Consider the following 22,132-nt stretch of genomic DNA (forward strand, 5'->3'; position numbering starts at 1 on the left):
TTTGCTGGTCCATCCGGCGGCCGCCTCACCCCGCACACGTTTCCTGAGGAGAGGCAGCAAGAATGCAGGGCGCCCCCAGGGACTGTGAGTCCTTCCCCGTGACTGGGGTGTTGGGTGAAGCAGGGTGGGGCGGCAGATAAGATGGGGCTGGTGCCAGCCCCGGGAGGGCTCCGAGACCAGCCTGGGGACTGTGGTCTCTTTCCCTGAGGGCCACGAGGAGCCAGCGGATGGTCCCGAGAAGCTGAGGGACAAAGGTTATCTCTGAGCGTTAGGAGGATGGCTTAGGGGGTGGGGGGAGACTGGAGGTCTGCAGGAGGCGGAGGCAGGGGGATGGCCCACATGGGGGAGGAAGCAGCCACGACCTTGGCCTGCAGCCCAGTGCGGGTGCAGACTGCCACGATTCTGAGCCCACCGCCACTAGACTTCTAGAGAGATCTGGGAGGGTCTGTACAACTGCCTTCATCTGCCAGCCGTGTGCTTCCATTTTTACAGACGCGAAAGAGAGACAAGGTGAACGTAATTGTGATATGGTTTAGTTCACCCCATACAGTGTATTTTTTCTCCTTGTTCACAGTAGTGATGGTTTATAATCTGGCATGAAGAAATGAAAGCGTTAGTCGCTCAGGTCGTGTCTGATTCTTTACAACCCCGTGGACTGTAGCTCCCCCAGGATCCTGTGTCCATGGGGGTTCCCCAGTCAAGAATCCTGGAGTGGGTTGCCATTCCCTTCTCCAGGGGATCTTCCCCACACAGGGATCGAACCCGGGTCTCTGGCATTGCAGGCAGATTCTTTACCACTGGGCCACCAGGGAAGCCCCCTATAGCGGTATAGTGAACCCTGAATAACTGATCCTGAACCAATGCAGGGTGGGAGGGAAAATACAGGGTTAGGCTCCTCATAGGCTTTGATCATGCTCTGTTGTGACTGTTAATTGTTTATACATAATCCTGTTTTATGTGTGTTTCCATTTAAAGGCACCTTGTCTAATGCACACTGTTGACTCACTGACATTGAACTCAGAGCCAGTGGTGCCGTCACACATGCCCGGAGGAAGCTTATCTATCGTTTCCTCCATAAGTCACGTCCCAGCTCTCTTAGGCTTTTAGGACACCAGAGAGCACTTGGGCTTTATGTTTGGGCCTGGGTAGGGGGCCTTTGAAGCTGTAAAATCACCAACAAAAAGCCCAAGACTGTGGGGAAAAAAAAAAAAAAAGATGGTCCTTTACCGCGAAGCAAGCTTGTTCACCCTTAGCTGGGAACACGTGTCAGAGACAGCGGTGCTGGCCGCACTGCGCATGCCTGCAGGGGGTTAGAGCGACATCTCAGTGGATAGGCAAATTGGCCAATACAAGAATCCGCCCAATGATGAGCTCGACTGTATATCCAAAACATTATCATGTCATCATGTAATTAATAGAAATGTCACCCAAGGATAGCTTACATGCTCTTTTTCGTGCTAAGTCTTTGAAAGCCGGGGTCTATTTTGTATTCACAGCACATCTCAATTTGGCCTGGCCACGTTTCAAGTCCCAAAGAGCCCCACACAGCTGGTGGCTTGCGTATCAGTGCAAGTCCCTGCAGCTTTCTTCACCCTCTCCAAGGGACCCGTGAACTCAAAAATAAAAATTGGAAAAGCAACGTCAGATATGGCCACCTTGGAGAGAGCTGTGTGGCAATACTTAAGAATTTAGCTGCACGTTCTTCTTTCCACCCAGAAAGTCCACTTTGAGGCCAGTGCCCCATGAAGTGTACCACTTTGCGCCAGACAACCCACATAAGAATGTCCTTTGCACCCCTGCCTGTAAGAGCACCATAGGGGAGAAAAAGAAAATGTTTTTGCTCGGAAGAATGCATATGTAAAGCTCAGCATGTCCACACACTAGACTCTTCAACATCTTTGCAAAGAAAGGAACCTGAAGTCCCTGTAACAACACGGAAGAAACGCACAAACAGGGTTGAGCGGGTGAGGACAAAAGCAAGCTAAGAAAGGTCAGGGACCTGATACTATTTATACAACATTAAAAACATGCAAGGCGATACTTTAGGGCAGTCACGGATTCATATATATGTAGCAAAAGTATTTTCTTTTTTAACATGAAGAATAACAAACATCTCCTTAGGGATGGTGGTTACTTCTGGGATGGAAGGGGAGGATTTGGAGAAGGGTAAGTACACAGAATGTTCCAATTATATTTGAAAAGTTGCAAGTCTTCAGCTGCACGCTTCTGGGCAGGGAGACACTAGTTGTGCTTATTTGGGATATTTTGGGCATGTGTGCCTGAGATATTCTTTTGCACAAGGAACCACAGCAAAGTTTTGTGCTGCTACGTGACCTGGTCAGACCGGCAGTGAGGGGGCATGTGTGGCTTTGAAAAATACTAGAACTAAGATCACAGGTCGATGGTGAGGGTTCTGTGAAACTCCTGGATGGGGGATAAAGCCTCCAGAACAGTATCTGGCCTGCTGTAACTGCATCGGTGTGTCTGTTGCCAGAAATCATATGGCTAAGCAATTGCTCTCTTCTAGGTCCTACGTCTAGTGTCTTCATCCATTATTTTATTTAATAGTGTTTATTCAGTGTGTGTGCTGAAACTGAAGCTCCAATATTTTGGCCACCTGATGTGGAACAGCCAACTTATTGGAAAAGACCCTGATGTTGGGAAGGAGTGAAGGCAGGAGGAGAAAGAGATGACAGAGAATGAGATGGTTGGATGGCATCACCGACTCGACGGACATGAGTTTGAGCAAGCTCAACTCATGAGATGGTGAAGGACAGGGAAGTGTGCTGCAGTCCACGGGGTCACAAAGAGTCAGGCATGACTGAGTGACTGAACAACACAAGAAAAATCCAGTGTATGTAGGAATAAGGCCACCCACCCCGTGGGTGTGCCTGAGAGAAACATGAGTGTCGTGAGCACAGGCGGGCAGGCGGGGAGCCCAGACTTCATGAGGCACCATGATAACCGCCAACAGTCACGGCTTCCCAATTAGTTTAGAATCTTACTCCTTACAAAGGAAACACACTGATTTAATGGTAGGGCTTTTTTTTTCCTTTTTATCTCTCTCTCTCTCTTTTTCTTTTTGGCCCAAGGATGGTGGGGATTTCGGGGGGGTGGGGGCTGGGCAGCTAAGCTATCAACTGCTCAACCTTTGAAGTACAATTTTTTCTTTTTTTTTGACCATGCTGTGTGGCTTGTGGGATCTTAGTTCCCCAACCAGGGATTGAACCTGGGCCCTTGGTGGTGAAAGCGCAGAGTCCTAACCACTGAACCGCCAAGGAATTCCCGTTTTCCTTTCTTTTTTGTTTTGAAGTGTAAGTTAATTCTTTATGTCTTTATGTGATCTTTATTTGGAAAAAGATATCAAATATAAATGACATAGAAATGAATGCTGGATATAACGTATATGACAGTACAAACTGCATGTGTGTGTTAAGTTGCTCGGTCATGTCTGACTCTCTGTGACCCCAGGGACTACAGCCTGCTAGGCTCCTCTGTCCATAGGGATTCTCCAGGTGAGAATACTGGGGTGGGTTGTCATTCCCTTCTCCAGACACAGTGTATATAATATCTGATCATGTATAGTGCATTTATTACTGTGTTAGATACAATCAACATACACTATAAATGCGTGCTACAAATGCTAGCTGTTTCTTTAACAGTAACACTCTGAGTAGGACCAGCAATTGCTCCTGTTTCTTAAGGAGGAAATGGAGGCAGGGAGGCAGCTGGACACTTGGCCGGGGTGTCAGAGGCAGGAGGAGGTCACCAGAGGAGCCCCTGAGCTGGAGAGCGAAGGCCACGGGAGGGTGGAGGGAGGCCCAGAGCCCAGCTTTACCCAGGGGTGCGTGCACCCCGGGGCCAGGGCCGGAGCACCCCCTCCCCCAGCACACCTGCCTCTCCAGGTCACTCCGGGTGACCCCATGGGGCAGTGTTGCTAAATGGGGAGGTGCAAAGCCCCGCGGATCATCGGTGAGCCTCTGGCGGGGAGGCAGGGGTGCTGGGGAGGGCGGAGGCCTGCAGCGGCCCCTCTGACCCTCCCCGCCGCCCAGGTCCCAGGTGGCCAACTCTGCAGCCCGACCTCTCAGCTCCCGCCCAGCAGCTGGCCTGCAGGCCTCAGCTCCCCCACGGCCGTCCCCACACACTCACAGCCGCCCCAGGCCCCCAGCGCAGGGGCTGAGCTCCAGCCTGCATGGTAGGGGGCGGGGCAGAGGACAGCCTGGAGTCCCCCAGAAACTTGGGGACCCTAGCGCTGCCTGTCGCCGCCTGCTGGTCCCTGCCGCAGTTTCCCCACCTGTAAATTGGAAGCCATCACTTTATTCAGCGAAGACTTATAGGGAGGACTCTCTGTAGTCTTGAACAAAAAGCAAAAAAAGAGCCAGGAAGGGCCTGACATCCGATCAGCATTGGATGAAAAGCCTCCACCGCATTATTTAATTTTAGTTTTTGAATCGGTAATATGCTGTGTTGCTGTTGTTCAGTCGCTCAGTTGTGTCTGACTCTTTGCGACCCCGTGGACTGCAGCTCGGCCCGCTTCCCAGTCCTTCACTGTCTCCCAGAGTTTGCGCAGATTCATGTCCATTGAGTCGGTGATGCCATGAGGGAAATTCAAATGCTAGGAAAGGCAGAGGTTGCAAAGTTTCCCCAAAGTTGTTTAGACACCGAGTACCGACCTCACTAAAGCAGCCGCAGGAGGCGAGTGTGGGGAAACGGGGGGATGTGGAATGCAGACTGGGTGTCAGCTCATCGTAAAGAATGACCGTTTGCGATTGAAAAAAAGTTTTGCCGTTGAGCTGGAAATTTTCCTTCCTTTGATGAGAGACAGAAACCTGAGGCACAGTTTGTCCTGATGTCTGAAGCCTACTGAATCGCTTTTAGCTTTTTATGAGGGCAAATTTCCAGTAGAACCAAAACTAAAAGTAAAGACACGTCCTTGTTCTCAGCAACACGTGGGCAGCTGTGTCTCGATCCCCTGCCCTCACTGGAGTCGTGATTTTCCAAGCAGGAGTATTTGAAATCAAATACCAGACGGCGCCTCATTTTGCCCCAGAAGATTTCCATGGGCTGCAATTTACTTTAAAACCCGCCATCGCCCCAACAGAAAAGAGAGAGAGCCAGTAGGGCAAACAAAAAAAAAAGGAACATGCGTGAAATCTGGTCAGTGGACCCCGGATGCAGCCTTTTCTTGCTCTGATCCGTGATCACAACTTTCCACAAGCCCCGGCAAGTCAAAGAGCAAAGGCAGCTCCGTCTGTGGCCCGCCTCAGCCCTGCGCGGGCTCCCAGGGCCAACACGCGAGCTGGCTTCCGGGGACCCTTCCAGAAGCCGTGTCTTTTATTAATAGCAGGTCGTAGTAGTAGTGGAAAGCAACCAGGCTGAGTCACACAGGGCTGGCCCGGCCGCCCCGCACCTCCTCCCATCTGACCCGCTCGCCGCTCAGAACCTCAGTTTCCTGCTCTGTAAACTGGGGCTAAGGCCCCGCCATTCTGGGGGTGCCCGGGAGGACGCAGTGTAAAAGCCTGAGCTGGGAGTGGGGCGCGGAGCCTTGCTGCGTCCAGGAGAGAAGCCTGCCCCCAACCAGGGTCTCCATCAGCAGCTGAGAGCTCCTGGGCCTGAGCGAGGAGGGGCCGGGGGCCCGCATCGGGTGCTCAGGGCGGCCGTGGGGGCTCTTCCATGAAGGGGCTCTGGGAGTGGGCTCCCGGCCCCTGGAGGCCGCGGGTTAGGCTGGATGCACAGGGCCCGGGGCCCCCTCCCAGGTACAGGGCACAGAGCACCCATCTCCCCGCTGCCCGCTGCCCTCTGGCCCTTGGGGTTCAGGCTATGTTTTGTCCCCTCTGTCCTGGGAGCAGAGCCCAGAGTCCAGGCTGGTCTAAGTTTGGACGGGGGAGGGGGGGCCGCGGGGCGGGGAGGTGTGGGGGGACGGGATGTCTCTGAGCTGTCCCGGCCGGAGAAAGGGAGGGACAAAAGCAGAAACAAAGACGGCAGGGAGACGGACGGGAGGCCGGCCAGAGCAGGGGACAGACAGGGCCTCCAGAGACAGACGGACAGGCGGCTGCAGTGGGGACAAGAGCGGGGGCCCGGGGACCAACAGACAGGCAGGGAGACCCCGAGACCTTGGGCGCTCGGACTCGGGCTGGACCGGGTCAGGGTGGTGCGGGGAGACGGGGCGGCCGCTCAGGGCAGTCTCCCGGCCCAGACGCGGGGGGACACGGAAGTGGGCCCCGCAGACCAGACCCCTGGCCTGGGCTCCGCTCAGGGCTGCAGCGGGGCTCGGTGGGCGGGTGGTTTTTCGGCGAGCCCAGACCAGGGGTGCTGGCCCGACCCTGAGATGGAACTCAGGGACCCCGTGAAGCAGGAAGATGGGGACCCAGAGGTGAGAGGCAGGAGATAATGGAGAGAGGAGGAATGGGGGAGGGTCGGGGGGCCAGACACAGAGGGACTCACAGAGACCCAGGGAGCCCGAGGAGACGCAGCGAGACTGGGGCCCCGGGAAACACGTCCCCAGATAGAGGGGCAGGAGACACAGGAAGAGAGGCGGATGGAGAGAGAGGCGGGCAGGGCGGGGGGCGTGGGCTGGGGAGGAGGCGGCCCCGAGTGAGGCTGGGGGCTTCTGGGGGGAGCCCCAGATGGCCGTGGGCAGGGCCACCAAGACAATCACCCGTGACCCAGCCAAGGCCTGAAAACAGGTGGCCCGAGGCGGGGTGAGTCACTGTGACTCACCCTCCTCGCTGGGGACAGTGACCCCGGGCCCCCAGGCCCCCCGGCTCGGCCCAACGCCCTGACTGACCCCCCACCCCCCGCCCCGTCCCTCTCCTGCAGGAGGACACAGCCACAGCCCTGCAGAGGCTCGTGGACCTGACGGCAGCCAGGGTGACCCCCGTGCGGAGCCTGCGAGCCCGGTACCGCCTCATCCGAAGGCTCGGCTCCGGCTCCTACGGCCACGTGCTGCTTGCCCGGCCTCGCCAAGGGGGTGAGTGTGCCCGTCGAAAGGCAGACCCCAGGACAGCCCCCTCTTAGGGTCCGCGGTAGCCACTGCGATGGGAAGCATCCCTTCGGGGAGCTGACCAGGACCCCTCCCGATGGGGCCCTCAGAACGTCAAGAGCTCCATGATCGCCCAAGGAACTGGAGCTCTCACCCAGAGAGGGGGTGAGGCTTGCCTGAGGTCACCAGGATCGCTAGTCCAGTGGCCACGTCCCCCAGTTCACGCAAGAGGAGACGGAGGCCCAGAGAGGGTCAGACAGTGGTGCAGGGTCACACAGCAATCTGAGACAGAGCAGAGAGCGTCCCCAGGGAAGGGGTCCTCCAACCTTCCCCTTAGCAGATGGAGAAAGGAGAGGCACACAGAGGTCAAACCCCCGGGCGCCCTGACTTGCCCTCTGCCCCCGCCCCCGGCAGGTCGGGCTGTGGCTCTGAAGCTCCTCCCGCGGGCCTCGGTCTTCAGAACCACCTTCCTGAGAGAGTTCTGTGTGGGCCGCTGTGTGTCATCACATCCAGGCCTGCTCCAGACGCTGGCGGGACCGCTGGAGACCCCGCGACACTTCGTCTTCGCCCAGGAGTACGCGCCCTGTGGGGACCTCAGCGGGATGCTGCAGGAACGGGTGAGGTGGGCAGGCGGGGTCTCCTCCTGGTCCGACGTCGGCCCTCCCCCGGACCAGCCCCCCACCCTGACCCCCAGAGGGAGCTCCGCCTTAAGCCCCTAAGGGCGTTAGTTGCTCAGTCGAAACCAACCCTCTGTGACCTCAACACCAAAGTGGGTTGCCATACCCTCCTCCAGGCCACTTCCTTCTTCCTCTTTCTCAGCGCAGTTCCATGACTAACCCCAACTCTGATCCATCCAACCACCCGAACACAAACGCCTGGACGAGAGGCTGGGATTGGGGTAGAGGACAGATCAGGTCTGATGAGAGGGTGGGGACAGAGGCAGAGATGGGATGTTAATGGCAGTGGAACTGGGAAGGGGTGAGGGTGGAGATGGATGAGCTGAGCTTAGGATTGATGACAGAGTGAGTGTGGAGAAGCCCAGGGGTGGGGCTGCAGAGATGGCTGAGGGTGTGTCTGTGTATAGAGGGAGTTAGAGAAGGACTGTAATGGAGTTCTCTCTAGAAAGAACAGGTCGGGACTGAATCCATGACCTTCTAGGGGTACTTGAATGTGACGTTAAGGTAGGGTCATCTTTGGGGATAGCTTCCCAGGTGGCTCAGATAGTAAACATCTGCCTGTAATGCAGGAGACCTGGGTTTGATCCCTGGTTGGGGAAGATCCCCTGGAGAAGGAAATGGCAACCCATTCCAGTATTGTTAACCTGGAGAATCCCATGGACAGAGGAGCCTAGTGGGCTACAGTCCATGGGGTCACAAAGAGTCGGACATGACTAACCAACTTACACTTTCACTTTCATCTTTAGGAATAAACTTTGGATTTGAGATAAGTTTGGGGATAAAGAGGAGGAAAGAAGGAAGCAAGGGAAATAAGGAGGAAAAGAGTGGGATGGATGGAAGGAAGGGTGGAGGGACAGATGGATGAGTGGCTGGGTGGATGGATGGATGGGTGGATGGGTGGATGGACGGATGGATGGGTGGGTGGATGGGTGGATGGGTGGTGGAGGGATGGATGGGTGGGTTGAAGGATGGATTGACAAATGGGCGGAGGGATGGATGAAAGAAAGGAAAGGTGGATGGATAGATGGGTGGATGCGTGGGTGTATGGATGGATGGATTGAAGGATGGAGGAATGTATGGATGGATATCAGATACTAAATAACTGGACAAATTATTGAGCTGCTAACTAGCTGATGGAATGGATACTGAGTGGAACCCTGCTGTATAGACTGTTCGATAGATGACAGGTTGGGGTTAGGATGGATGGATTTCTGTCTCACTGCCTGGCTAGCTGAATGGACAGATCTATCAATCGATTAATGAAGTAAACGCTGGGACTTTCGAACTGGGTCTGAGTTGGAGATGGGACTTCAATTAGTACAGGACTAAGATTAGTTAAGTTCATTAGTTAAGTGTGAGATTTCGGGTTTCACTGGAGATCTCCGTGGTCTGTTGAGTGAAGATAAGAAATGTAAGGAGTGTCAGGACAAAGTTTGATGGAAGTTAGAGAGCTTCTGGTGAGATGCGGCGTCCCGGTGAGGAAAATGTTTGAGGGCGGGTCTACAGGGAGAGCTGGTGGTTGGGGATGACCTGGAGAAGGTGTTGGGACTCTCCTGGTAGCCAGTGGTCCTGGGATTCGGGCTCCTGGACCCCAGGAAGCAGCAGAGAGGAGGAACCGAGGGTGACCTTTGCCCTCTGCCTTTGACCCCAGGGCCTCCCAGAGCTACTGGTGAAGCGGGTGGTGGCCCAGCTCGCTGGAGCCCTGGACTTCCTCCACGGCCGGGGGCTGGTGCACGCGGACGTGAAGCCCGACAACGTGCTGGTCTTCGACCCTGTGTGTAGCCGTGTGGCCCTGGGGGACCTGGGTCTAACCCGGCCCGAGGGCAGCCCCACCCCGGCACCCCCAGTGCCCCTGCCCTCCGCGCCCCCCGAGCTCTGCGTCCTGCTGCCCCCCGACACCCTGCCCCTGCGGCCTGCCCTGGACTCCTGGGGGCTGGGCGTGCTTCTCTTCTGCACGGCCACCGCCTGCTTCCCCTGGGACGTGGCGCTGGCCCCTGACCCCGACTTCGAGGTCTTTGCAGGCTGGATGACCACCAGGCCCCAGCCGCCTCAGCCGCCACCCCCCTGGGACCAGTTTGCGCCCCCCGCTCTGGCCCTGTTCCAGGGGCTCCTGGATCTGGATCCGGAGACCAGGAGTCCCCCGCTGGTCGTCCTGGACTTCCTAGGAGATGACTGGGGGTTAAAGGGGAACAAAGAGAGAGCCGGGGGCTTGGGGAGCATGTCCAGCGGGGGTGGGGAGGAGGAGGAGGAAGAAGGGGCAGCAAGCCTGGAAGAGTGGTCAGAGGAGGAGGACGGTGACAGCAGGGGGAGGACGGGCACAGATGGGGGAGAGCCCTGACCAGGTGACCAGGACAGGTGGCCGGAGGCCGGGCCAGAGGCCCCGCCCCCAGAGCCCACGGCCACCTGCAGGAAGACAGCTGCGCCCGGGAGAACTGCGAGCGCCCTGAGCCTCTCCCAACCAAAGGCTGCGCTCAGACGCACGACTCCCCTTCCAGCTGGTGACCCAGGGCTCTGGAGCCCCCAGCCCCTCCTCCTTCAGAGTCGGGGGTCCAGGCCCCCATCCCTTCCCCTCTTAAACCAGGAGTCCAGGCCATCAGCCCCTCACCCTTCAGACCAGGGGATCCAGACCTCCAGTCCCACCTTCCTCAGACCCGGGGGTCCAGACCCCCAGCCCCACTTCCCTCAGACCCGGGGGTCCAGACACCCCAGCCCTGCCTCCCTCAGGCCCGGGGGTCCAGACACCCCAGCCCTGCCTCCCTCAGGCCCGGGGGTCCAGACACCCCAGCCCCTCCTCCTTCAGACCCGGGGGTCCAGACCCCCAGCCCCGCCTTCCTCAGACCCGGGGGTCCAGGCCCCCGTCCCTTCCCCCCTTAGACCAGGAGTCCAGGCCATCAGCCCCTCACCCTTCAGACCCGGGGGTCCAGGCCCCCATCCCTTCCCCCCTTAGACCAGGAGTCCAGGCCATCAGCCCCTCACCCTTCAGACCCGGGGGTCCAGGCCCCCGGCCCCTCCTCCCTCAAGGACCCTCCCTCTCCCTTCTGTTCTGTTGCATCTTCCTGAGAGGAGGTGCCATGCCTCCCGCACATGCGTTTCTGCCCCGTGGGGGCATGTTCGGTGCCTGTGGACCTCTGAGCGGTCACTCCCCTTGTCTAAGACCTTAGTGGATGCCCGCTGACTACGGCTTTCCAGATTCAATACCGTGGACCCCTCACCTCCATCTCTTCCACTTTCCTGGGCTCTGGGTGACATTACAGGAGTCACCATCCTTTCCGGACCTAAATCGGTTCCGGACCTAAATCGACATACATGCACACACAGGCACACATGCACACATGTCCACAGATGCACAAATGCACACACGTGCATGCACACACAAGCACGTGCACATGTGTGGGCACGTGAGCACGTAATGCGCACACATGCATACACACATACACACGCTTTCTCCTGCCTACAGACTTTTGCGCACCCAGCATTCTCCTCCGAGAATGCCTCTTTTCCAACTCCAGGCCTCCAGGAAGCAGAGCCCCCCGGGGGCCGCTACCGCTCGGCTGGAGTCCGTGGTGCAGCGACCTGTGCCACTTCACATCTCCCCTCTCGGGCCGTCTGGGATGCACCTGGTCTTTCTCACCTGTGCGTCCTTTCGGGTTCTCCTTCTGTCCTGAGAGTCTCCTGGGCCAGCTCCCCGAGAGCACACAGTCCCGTCCACAGCGAGGGCCATGAACAGTCTGCAAGGACCTCTGCCAGATCCCTGGCTGGCCCCATGCACCCCCCACAGCCCAGGACACAGACCCGCAGACAGCGGGTGGCACTGGACCCGAGGCAGCATCCCCTGCACCCAGCACAGTCACAGCTGCAGGGAGCCTGATCTGAATGCTTCCTAGATTCAACCATGTGAGCTCCCCACGTACAACGGGCTGTCTGGGACTGGATCCCGGGACAGATAAAGGCTGCTGTGGACCTGGGACCCGTCTACCATTTGACTGATAGTTCCTATCTTCCTTTGAACAAATAGACGTGTGGTTGGTGAGGACTCACCTGGTGGGGAGCTGGGGGAAGGGACATGGGAGCTCAAAGCAGCTGTCTTGTGCATCCAGAAATGATTCTGGGATATGGGACTTCCCTGGAGGTCCAGAGGTCCGCCTCCCAACCCAGGAGGTGCAGGTTCGATCCCTGGTTGGGGAGCAAAGATCCTGCATGCCTCAGAGCTAAAAAACCAACACATAAAACAGAAGCAACATGGTGACAAATTCAATAAAGACTTAAAAACAATAAAAATGATTCTGAAATCAAAAGCTTACTTAAAAAGAAGCAAGTGAGTTGGCATCGGTCATCTGGCTCTAAACCTGGGCAGGGGTGTGCAGCCCCCCAGCCCCGTCCCTCAGCGCTGGGGGTCCCAGCCTGCGCCCCCACCTTGCAGTCTGCAGCCTTGGGCTGGGGACGCCCCTCTGCCTGGCGCTCCCCCGAGGCCCTCCGGCCCAGTTGCCGCACCACCTGCTCCCCTTCGCCCGCGTCTGAGGTCATCCCTCACTGCATCGTTCTGGAATCCTGTTGTGTCATCCTTTCCCCAGCAGACCCCAGTGCCACCTCCCCCGGACTCCCCTCACCAAACACTTGCGTCTGGCCTGTCATGGGGCACTGAGGGGCAGCCGGGGGCGGTCACGGCGGGCCAGGCTGGACGAACAATTTCATCCTTTACAGGGGCCTGGACCCCTGGGTCTGAGGGAGGAGAGACTGGGGTCTGGACCCCTGGGCCTGAGGGGGGAGGGGCTGGGGGTCTGGATCCCGGGTCTGGGGTCTGGACCCTGGCTCTGAGGAGGGTGTGGGGACTGGGCTCTTGTCTCTGGGGAGGAGGCAGAGTTCCTGGGTCTGGAAGGTCTGGCTGCAGCCAGTTCTGGGCCACAACGCACGGTGTCGCTCTCCCCCTAGTGAGTCCAGGGGTGAGGCTGGGGGCGGGGCTCCGACCCCCTAGGTGGGGGCGGGTCCTGCTGCGGGCAGGCCTCTGCTGGCATGGGCTCTGAGTGCTGGGCACCGACCACAGCGGGCAGCCGCAGGGTCAGGCAAGCCTGGGAGAAGCTGAGGTCTGCAGGTTGGAGCCCAGGTCAGGAGGAGGCAGGGGTCAAACGGCCTGAGGTGGGCAGTGCCTGAGAGAGAAGCCGGGCAGGTGGTCAGAGCGCTGGGTCCTTCGGGGATCAGCGGCTCATTACAGACCCTGGGACTGCAGAGTGCTTGAGCGTGGGGGACACAGAGTCTGGGGTGGGGGGACCCCAAGATGTGTGAGTTGCGTCAGGTCTCAGGAGAGGGGTCAGCTGGGAGCCTGGACCCCCCGGGGCTGAGGGAGGAGGGGCTGGGGGCCTGGAGCCCTGGGTCTGAGAGAGGAGGAGGGACTGGGGCTGTGAGCACTGGACCGCAGACCACCCCAGGGCTGGACACCCTGTCCCAAGAGCTCGCTCCCACTGGGGTCCCGGTGTGCCCAGGCCTGGAGTGTGCAGCCCGCCCCCTGCAGCCCCTGGGGGCCAAGCACCTGTTTGCTCTTAGGAGACGGAGGCTCGTCGTCCACCCCCAGGGCCCAAGTCTGTTTGCTTTGGAAACAGGGTGGGGGGGGTGTCTCGAGTCATCTGGTTCATCTTTCATCCTCAGGCCATCAGGTGGCGCAGGGCGCTGGGGGCAGGGCGGGCACGTTGGGGCCTCAGACTTGCCCTAACCCCACCCAGCAAAGGGTCTGCTGCCCCAGAGACGCCCCTGACAAGGAGGGAGACCGAGTCACAAGGGCCCGAGCTAGTGACCCGCCACCTCCTCTTCGGACCCGGGGGTCGTGACCCCAGCCCCTCCTCCCTCAGGCCCAGGACTCCAGGCCCCCAGGCCCTCCCCACCCCTGGCCCGGGTCTGGCAGGGCTGAGTCCGGGCACCCTCTCCTCTGCCCTTGCAGGGATGCCCAGGGCAGCATCGCACACGGAGCACATGGCGGCCGCGCATGGGGAGCACATGGAGAGCCAGGCGGAGGAGGAGGGCCTGGGGGGCCTCACGGCAGAGGAGCTGCGGCAGGGCCAGGAGGCCGCCCGGGCGCTGGAGGCCAGGATGGCGCTGAGCGCCCAGAGCCTGGTTCGGGCTGAGGTGGACGAGCTCTACGAGCACGTGCGTGCCCTGGGCCAGGGCCGCTTCGGCCGCGTCTCACTGGTCACCCACCGGCAGGAAGGTAGCGGGGGCCTGGGGGCAAGGGCACAGGGCGGGTGGTCTGCAGTCACCCCCCGTCAGGAAGGTACCGGGGCCTGGAGCCAGGGCACAGGGGCAGGGGGTCTGCAAACCCAGCCAGTCCCACCTCTGCCCTTTCCAGGCGGTGTGTTTTTGGTAACGGCCCGGCCCTCTCTGAACCTCAGCCTCCTCCTCTGAACACGGGGGTGATGATCCCTTCTCTGAGAGAACCGAGATTCCCAGAGGAGATGTCAGTGGCTCTGGTTGCCAGGGACAATGGGGAGGAAGTCACAGCCCCCGATCTCCCCCCGCCCACCGTGGCCCTCACATGGGGCCGGCTCAGCAGTCACCGTGGGGGCGATGAGAGACGCCCTGTCTGCCGGGCACTCAGCGAGGCCAGCACAGGGCGGGTGTGCAGGACACGGTCCCCCGCCCCAGCCTGCTGGTCAGCGTCCAAGGAGGTTGCAGGGCTCAGCCCTGACTGGGGATGGGACACAGCTGGGCCCCCCGAGAAAAACCTGCACCAGCCCTGCCTCCAGGGAGCCCCCTGCACGACAGGGTGTGTCCATTCCCTGCGGTTGTCAGCTGATCACAAAGGGCCACAGACTGGGGGGATCACAGTTCTAGAAGCGGGGCACAGGGACCCGGGTGCCAGCAGGCCGGGCTTCTCCCGAGGCCACCCTTCTCGGCTTGCAGACGGCCAAGCTTCTCCCCATGTCCTCACGCCTGCCTGCATGTCTGCGTCCAAGCTTCCACTTCTCGGAAGGACAGCAGTCACACTGGAACTAGGGACCAGCCCCCCACACCCCCAGTGACCTCACTGTATCTCTTTCACGACCACATCTCCAGGGCACTCCCTGGCGGTCCAGGGCTCAGGGCCCCGCGCTTTCACTGCCGAGGGTCCCAGTTCACTCCCTGGTCCGGGGGGACTAAGACCCCACAAGCCGTGCAGCCAAAACAAAAACAAAAGCGCCATCACCAGATACAGTCATGTTCTGTGAAAATGGGCATAAGGACTACTTTAATGTGTGAATTTTGGGGGAGGCGGTGAGGAGGGATGCCAGGTAGCTCATAAGAGAGAGATGCAGAGAGATACAGACCTGGGTCATCACAGAACTCCGGGGACATGAGTGATAACTGGAACCATGGGCTCCATGAGAGGGCCTCGCCCACCTGGAGGCCGGCTCGATGCCCTCCCCCAGGGCCGGGCAGAGCTGGGGCGCAAAGGTGTACCTGCCCCCAGAGGGGAGAACCAGTCCTCGACATGGGAGGCAGCGAGTGCTGACAGCTGGCAGGAATTCAGGGCACTGCTGACACATGAAGGGGCTGCACTCAGGTATCTCAGGCAAGGAGTTGACCCTCCCCCACCACACACTGCCTCTCTGCGACCCCGTGGACTGCTGCCCTCCAGGCCCCTCTGTCCGAGGATTCTCCAGGCAAGAACACTGGAGTGGGTTGCCATTTCCTCCTCCAGGGGGTCTTCCCCGCCCAGAGATCAAACCCTCCTCTCCTGCATTGCAAGCAGATTCTTTACCTCTAGTGCCACCTGGGAAGCATTAAATGCTATTATCACTGGGCTTCCCTGGTAGCTAAACTGGTAAAGAATCCACCTGTAATGCAGGAGACATGGGTTTGATCCTGGGTGGGGAAGATCCCCTGGAGGAGGAAATGGCAACCCCCTCCAGTATTCTTTTTTTTTTTTTTTTAATATTTCTTTATTTATTTGACTGCACTGGGTCTGAGCTGCAGCACATGGAACCTAGTTCCTGACCAGGGACCTAAGGCAGGCCTTCTGCAGTGGGAAAGTGGAGTTGTCGCAGCTGGACCAGAAGGGAAGTCCCACTCCAGTCTTCTTGCCTGGAGAATCTCGTGGACAGAGGAGCCTGGCGGGCTACAGTCCACGGGGTCACCAAGGGTCGGATAGGACTGAGCGGCTAAGTGCACACAGCATTTTCCGCACCCCCTGCAGGATGTCGGTGGCCAGGCTCCTTTCGGGCGGTGGGCAGGGGTGAGGCGGAGGAGCGGGGCGGGCCGGGCTCACGCCCCCCCACGCCGGCCCCGCCCCCCAGGCACGGTGCTGGCCCTGAAGCAGCTGCCGAAGGCCTCCACCACTCTGCGCGGCTTCCTCTACGAGTTCTGCGTGGGCCTCTCCCTGGGCTCGCACGCGGCCATCGTGGCGGCCTGCGGCGTCGGCCTGGAGTCAGCCGATTCCTACAGCTTCCTGACCGAGCCGGTGCTGCACGGGGACCTCATCGCCTACATCCGCCCCAAGGTGGGTTGGCCCAGAAGCTGGTGGGGGAGTGTCTGGCGCGGATGCACCACCCAGCCTGGGCCTCAGGAGTCACACTCAGGGCAGCCTGATGCGGGTCACCCTGCAGGGACCCCACCGTGCCCACAGGTCTGGTGGGATGGATGCGCCCCTCTGAGTCCACGGCTGTCACAGAGGCAACGTGGAGCCTAGCTCACAGGCTCACCCCGGGCCCACCGGGCTCATCAGGGCCAACCAGGCCTCTGTCGCCCTGGGCCTGCTCTCAGGGGCTGAGGACAAGCTCCAGGGCCAGCCCCGGTTGGTGGGCTGGGGAGGTGGGACCCCGACGCTTGTCCCCGGGGCTGAGGACAAGCCCTGGGCCTGGCCCCTGATGCCCGTTCCCGCAGGTGGGCCTCCCGCAGCCGGCTGCCCAGCGCTGCGCGGCCCAGCTGGCCTCGGCCCTGGAGCACGTCCACTCCCTCGGCCTGGTGTACCGGGACCTGAAGCCTGAGAACGTGCTGGTGTGTGACCCCGACTGCCGGCGGGTCAAGCTGGCGGACTTCGGGCACACGCGGCCCCGGGGGACCCTGCTGCGCCTGGCCGGGGCCCCCATCCCCTACACGGCCCCCGAGCTCTGCGCGCCCCCACCCCTTCCTGAGGGGCTGCCCATCCAGCCCGCCCTGGACGCCTGGGCGCTGGGCGTCCTGCTCTTCTGCCTTCTCACCGGCTACTTCCCCTGGGACCAGCCGCTGGCCGAGGCCGACCCCTTCTATGAGGATTTCGTCGTCTGGCAGGCCTCGGGCCAGCCCGACCACCGGCCTCGGCCCTGGCTCGGCCTGACGCCCACGGCCGACACCCTGCTGTGGGGGCTGCTGGAGCCCCAGCCTCGGAGGAGGAGCCCCGTGAGCTCGGTCCGGGGCTTCCTGGGGCGGCCCTGGAGGCAGCGGGAGGGGGAGGCTGAGGAGGTGTACCTCGGGGAGGACGAGGACTCGGGGTGAGGAGGGTGGGGCGGGGGTGCCCACTCCGCTTTGGGGGGCGGCTCTTGGCTGCTCTGCCGTCTGTCCGCCTCCTGTCCTTGTTTCCCACTAACCGTCTGTCTGCGGCCTCCCCCGGCGGTCTCTGAGTGGCCCCGTGTCAGTCCACACCCGTCCACCTTCCCGGGCCGCGGCACCCATGGCTCCCACCCCCAAATCAGCCAGGCCGCCCTGCCCCCTCCGCTGCCTCCTCTGTGACACTGCTTCCCGTCCAGCCACATGGCTGCCTGCATTACCCGTCCCGGTTGTTCTGTGTCTTCTGCCGGAGTGTGGGCTCCCGGAGGCCCGGGGCCTCGCCGGCATCACCTCCGGTGGAGCCCACGCACGGGGGCGAGCGTGTGTGAGCAGGCGGCCCACATATAGAGTGCACGGCCCATCCCTCCGGTTTTGCACGGCCCTCCTGCGCACGCCTGTCGTCCTGCCCGCGTCTCTCCGCTCGCTGGGCGCCCTCCACTCCCCGCCTCACTCCCTCTGCCCCTTGTCCCACCAGCTGGGTCTGCGCCCTCTTGGTAACGCATTTTTGTCTTTCTCACTCCAGCGGCTCTCTGCAAATAAAGTCCTTCCGGTACCTAGGTCCCCGTGATACTGCTGGTCTGTCAGCCTGGGACGGAGAAGGCGGACATGTGTGTCTGTCTGTGTGTGTGCATGCGTGTAAGTGTGCCCTGAAGGGCATGTTGTGGAGGAGAGGCAGAGAAGGGAGGGAAGAGAGGCAGAGACAAAGAGAAAGGGAGAGACAGACAGAAGACGACAGAGAGAGGCAGGAAGAATGGGGTGTTCCCTCCGGTGGTCCAGGACATGCTGGCTCTGGGTGCGTTTCTGAGTGTCCCCGGGGTGAGTGTGTTTGCACCTGCTCTGCACAGACATGTGTGAGAAGGAGAGAGATTAAACACCGGAGCTGGAAAGTGCCTTGCTGTTTTCGGGCAGGAACTGGAGCGTGCATCTCTCAAGTTCCTACCTGAAACTTGCATGTATTTGTGTGTCCATGAGCACCCATCTGAGCCCGTGTGTGTGTGCAGATAATGGTGTGTGTGTGAGTGACAGAGAGACATGAGTGTGTCTCACTCCACGTGGACGACATGAGTTGCGTGTTTTGTGAACCTGCGAGCCCCCGTGTGCTCAGGGAATTGTGTGACCGCGTGTGAGGGTCGAGAGTGGAATGCACCTGGCTGTGTGCAGACACTGGACCCGTGTGTGTGTGTGCGCGCGTGTGTGTGGCAGGGGAAGCAGAGTCCCAGGCGTGGCTGCCAGTCACCGCTGGGCCCCCCTCTCCTTCACACCTCCCCCCGCCCTCACCCCGGCCCCTTCTTGGCAGCCACCCTGTTTGCAAACACTCTCTCTTCCTCTCCGTGGCCTCCTTGGCTGCCCGCCCAGAGAAAGGCTACAACCCAGGCGGGATCGTGTGTCACCCTCTCCCTGGCCCCCGCACCCCCCCAGGCTCCTGCTACGGCCGCCGAGGTGTTGTCTGGTGGGGAGGCGGGGTGGTGGAAGGACCCCCAAGGACGCTTTCCATCTAAATTCAATCCAGAGACCTGGGGACATGGGCTCATGTCCCGGGCAATCGCGGTGGGCTTCCTGGAGTAGGGGGCTGTTGGAGAGAATAAGACGGTGGGTGCATTGTGTGGGGGGGCAGCAACAGCAGGACTTCCTGTCCCCTCACCTGTGAGCAACCCAAGCAACGCGGCCAAGAGTGAGTCCCCAAAAAGCTGGAGGTGGCTGAGGCGGGGTGGCACCGAGGTGGGGGGCAGTGAAGAGGAGCAAGGCGGGGCGGAGGGCGCAAATTGGTGGCGGCAGCTGGGGATTAACTGGGAGGAGGTGATAATGACCAGCGAAGGGCCCCAGGAGCAGCAGGAGGAAGGGCCCCGTGGGGGCGGTCATTAAGCATTACTTAATTACAGGACACAGGATACCAGATCGTTACACTTTACAGGAATGAAGCCGCTCACCCCTCAAGCAACTCCTGGTAGGTGGCAATTCCTGACGATGCTGGAGGGGGTCCCTCAGACCCTCCCCACCCCAGGGGCAGGCACAGAGGGCCCAGAGAGGCCGAGCCACCCGCCTGAGCTCACACGGAGGGTCAGGCGGCGGGAGGATTCTAATCCAGGCCAGCCTTTCGAGGGTCCGAGGTGCACACTTGTGTGTTGGAGGCCTGAGCACACGTGTGTGGGTGTGAGTGTGGGTGTGTGAGTGTGTGCTGGCAAGGAGGCCACCCCTCCCTTGGAGGAGATGGGAGTTGGGGCAGCTACATGGAAAGGAAAGCTGAAAAGCCTTCAGAGCCGGGCTATGACCGGAGTATGCAGACAGACAGCAACACGTGCTGGCAAGGAGAGGAAGCTGGAGCCCTCCTGTGGGGCTGGGGGAATGCGAAAAATGGGGCAGTCGTTTTGGAAGACCGCCCGGCAGTTCCTCAGAATATTAATTAACTTTGGAGTTACTATGCGTGCGTGCTCAGTTGCTCAGTCATGTCCGACTCTTTTATGACCTCGTGGACTATAGCCCGCCAGGCTCCTCTCAGGAGTATTTCCCAGGCAAGAATATTGGAACAGGTTGCCACTTCCTCTTCCAGGGGATTTTCCCGACCCCAGCGTTGAACCCGTGTCTCCTGCATTGGCAGGTGCTTTCTTTACCACTGAGCCACCAGGCAAGCCCGTGGAGTCACTGTCAGTTCAGTTCAGTTCAGTTGCTCAGTCATGTCCAACTCTCTGCGACCCCACAAATCGCAGCACGCCAGGCCTCTCTGTCCATCACCAACTCCCGGAGTTTATTCAAACCCGTGTCCATCGAGTCGGTGATGCCATCCAGCCAGTGATGCCATCCAGCCATCTCATCCTCTGTCATGCCCTTCTTCTCCTGCCCCCAATCCCTCCCAGCATCAGGGTCTTTTCCAATGAGTCAACTCTTTGCATGAGGTGGCCAAAGTATTGTAGTTTCAGCTTCAGCCTCAGTCCTTCCAGTGAACACCCAGGACTGATCTCCTTAGGATGGACTGGTTGGACCTCCTTGCAGTCCAAGGGATTCTCAAGAGTCTTCTCCAAAACCACAGTCCAAAAGCATCAATTCTTCAGCGCTCAGCCTTCTTCACAGTCCAACTCTCACATCCATACGTGACCAATGGAAAAACCATAGCCTTGACCAGACGGACCTTTGTTGGCAAAGTAATGTCTCTGCTTTTTAATATGCTATCTAGGTTGGTCATAACTTTCCTTCCAAGGAGTAAGCGTCTTTTAATTTCATGGCTGCAGTCACCATCTGCAGTGATTTTGGAGCCCCCCCAAAATAAAGTCTGACACTGTTCCCACTGTCTCCCCATCTATTTGCCATGAAGTGATGGGATCAGATGCCATGATCTTAGTTTTCTGAATGTTGAGCTTTAAGTCAACTTTTTCACTCTCCTCTTTCACTTTCATCAAGAGGCTCTTTAGTTCTTCACTTTCTGCCATAAGGGTGGTGTCTGCATATCTGAGGTTATTGATATTTCTCCCAGCAATCTTGATTCCAGCTTGTGCTTCCTCCAGCCCAGTGTTTCTCATGATGTACTCTGCATATAAGTTAAATAAGCAGGGTGACAATATACAGCCTTGATGTACTCCTTTTCCTATTTGGAACCAGTCTGTTGTTCCATGTCCAGTTCTAACTGTTGCTGCCTGACCTGCATACAGGTTTCTCAAGAGGCAGGTCAGGTGGCCTGGTATTCCCATCTCTTTCAGAATTTTCCACTATACAGCCCCACAATTTTGGTACTAGGTAGATGCCCACAAGAAATAAAAACATGTGTCCACACAAGTATTCATGGCAACATTGCTCACAATAGCCGAAGAGTGGACATAACCCAGATGTCAGGTCACTGGCAAAGTGATAAAATAAATGTGGTCTAGGGACTTCTTTGGCAGTCCAGTGGTTAGGATTCCACACTTCCACTGCAGAGGATGGGGTTCAACCCCTGGTCGGGGAACTGAGATCCTGCAACTTGTGCTACATAGCCAAAAAAAAAGAAAAGCAAGCAAGAAAGAAATGCAGTCCATCCATGCAATGGAATATCACATGCGTGCATGTTCAGTCCTATCCGACTCTTTGTGACCCCCTGGACTGTAGCCCGCCAGGCTCCTCTGGCCATGGCAAGAACACCTCCAGGCAAGAACACCGGAGCAGGTTGCCATTTCCTTCTCCAGGGGATCTTCCTGACCCAGGGATCGAACCCGTGTCTTCTGTGTCTCCTGCGTTGGCAGGCAGATAAAGGAAGGAAGCACAGACACACACACCATGATGAACCTCAAAAACCTGGAGACCATCTGTGGTAGGATTCTCTGTATGCACAGAGGAAGAAAGCTTAGCGATTACCAGGGGAGATGGGGGTGACTGCTCATGGTACAGGTTTTCTTTTGGGGGGTGGTGATGGTTGTGGGAAAAGCTCTAAAATTAGATTGTATGAATGGTCCTTAATTCTCTGACTGTATTTTAAAAAGTCATCAAATTGTACATAGAAAAGAGTGAATTCTGGATGGGCCTAGAGATTATTATACTAAGTGAAGTAAGACAGAGAAAGACAAATACCATGTGATATCATTTATAGGTAGACTCTAAAAAAAATGATAGCAATGAACTAATTTATAAAACAGAAATAGACTTGCAGACTTAGAAAACAAACTAATGGTTACCAAAGGGGAAAGGGGGAATAAGGGGTTTGGGATTAAAATATACACACTATACAGTCCAGTATGTGGTCCAGTAGCTAAGACTCCGTGTTTTCAATACAGGGGCTGGGTTTGATCCCTGGTCAGGGAACTAGATCCCACATGCCACGACTAAGACTCAGCACAGCCAAATAAATAAGCAAAGACCTTCTGTACAGCCCAGGGAACTGTATGCAGCATCTTGTGACAACCTACAATGGAAAAGAATCTTAAAGAGAATGTATACATGCTTAAGTGAATCATTTTGCTGGACACTTGAAACTAACACAACATTGTAAATCAACTATATTTCAATAAAAAATTTTAAAGGG

General features: G+C 58.4%; 2 protein-coding genes across 3 annotated transcripts; both read left to right on the forward strand.

Moving 5' to 3' along the window:
* Nucleotides 1-6,045: 6,045 nt before the first annotated feature.
* On the forward strand, nt 6,046-11,931 carry SBK3 (SH3 domain binding kinase family member 3). Its single transcript, XM_065926767.1, has 4 exons — nt 6,046-6,373; nt 6,820-6,970; nt 7,397-7,599; nt 9,311-11,931. Exons 1-4 carry the CDS (start codon nt 6,329-6,331, stop codon nt 9,995-9,997), a joined length of 1,086 nt encoding a protein of 361 aa, XP_065782839.1. The 5' UTR covers nt 6,046-6,328; the 3' UTR covers nt 9,998-11,931.
* Nucleotides 11,932-12,641: 710 nt separating this feature from the next.
* Nucleotides 12,642-17,701, forward strand: SBK2 (SH3 domain binding kinase family member 2). Of its 2 annotated transcripts, none has more exons than XM_065920792.1 (4): nt 12,642-12,760; nt 13,589-13,855; nt 15,921-16,123; nt 16,507-17,701. In XM_065920792.1, exons 1-4 carry the CDS (start codon nt 12,670-12,672, stop codon nt 17,095-17,097), a joined length of 1,152 nt encoding a protein of 383 aa, XP_065776864.1. In that variant the 5' UTR covers nt 12,642-12,669; the 3' UTR covers nt 17,098-17,701. The 2 variants fall into 2 exon arrangements, with proteins under 2 accessions (XP_065776864.1, XP_065776865.1); XM_065920793.1 differs by having other exon boundaries at nt 12,672-12,792.
* The last annotated feature ends 4,431 nt before the right edge of the window (nt 17,702-22,132 follow it).

The sequence above is a fragment of the Muntiacus reevesi genome, chromosome 2 (genome assembly GCF_963930625.1).
Source record: "Muntiacus reevesi chromosome 2, mMunRee1.1, whole genome shotgun sequence".
In the NCBI taxonomy this organism is placed as follows: domain Eukaryota; kingdom Metazoa; phylum Chordata; class Mammalia; order Artiodactyla; family Cervidae; genus Muntiacus; species Muntiacus reevesi.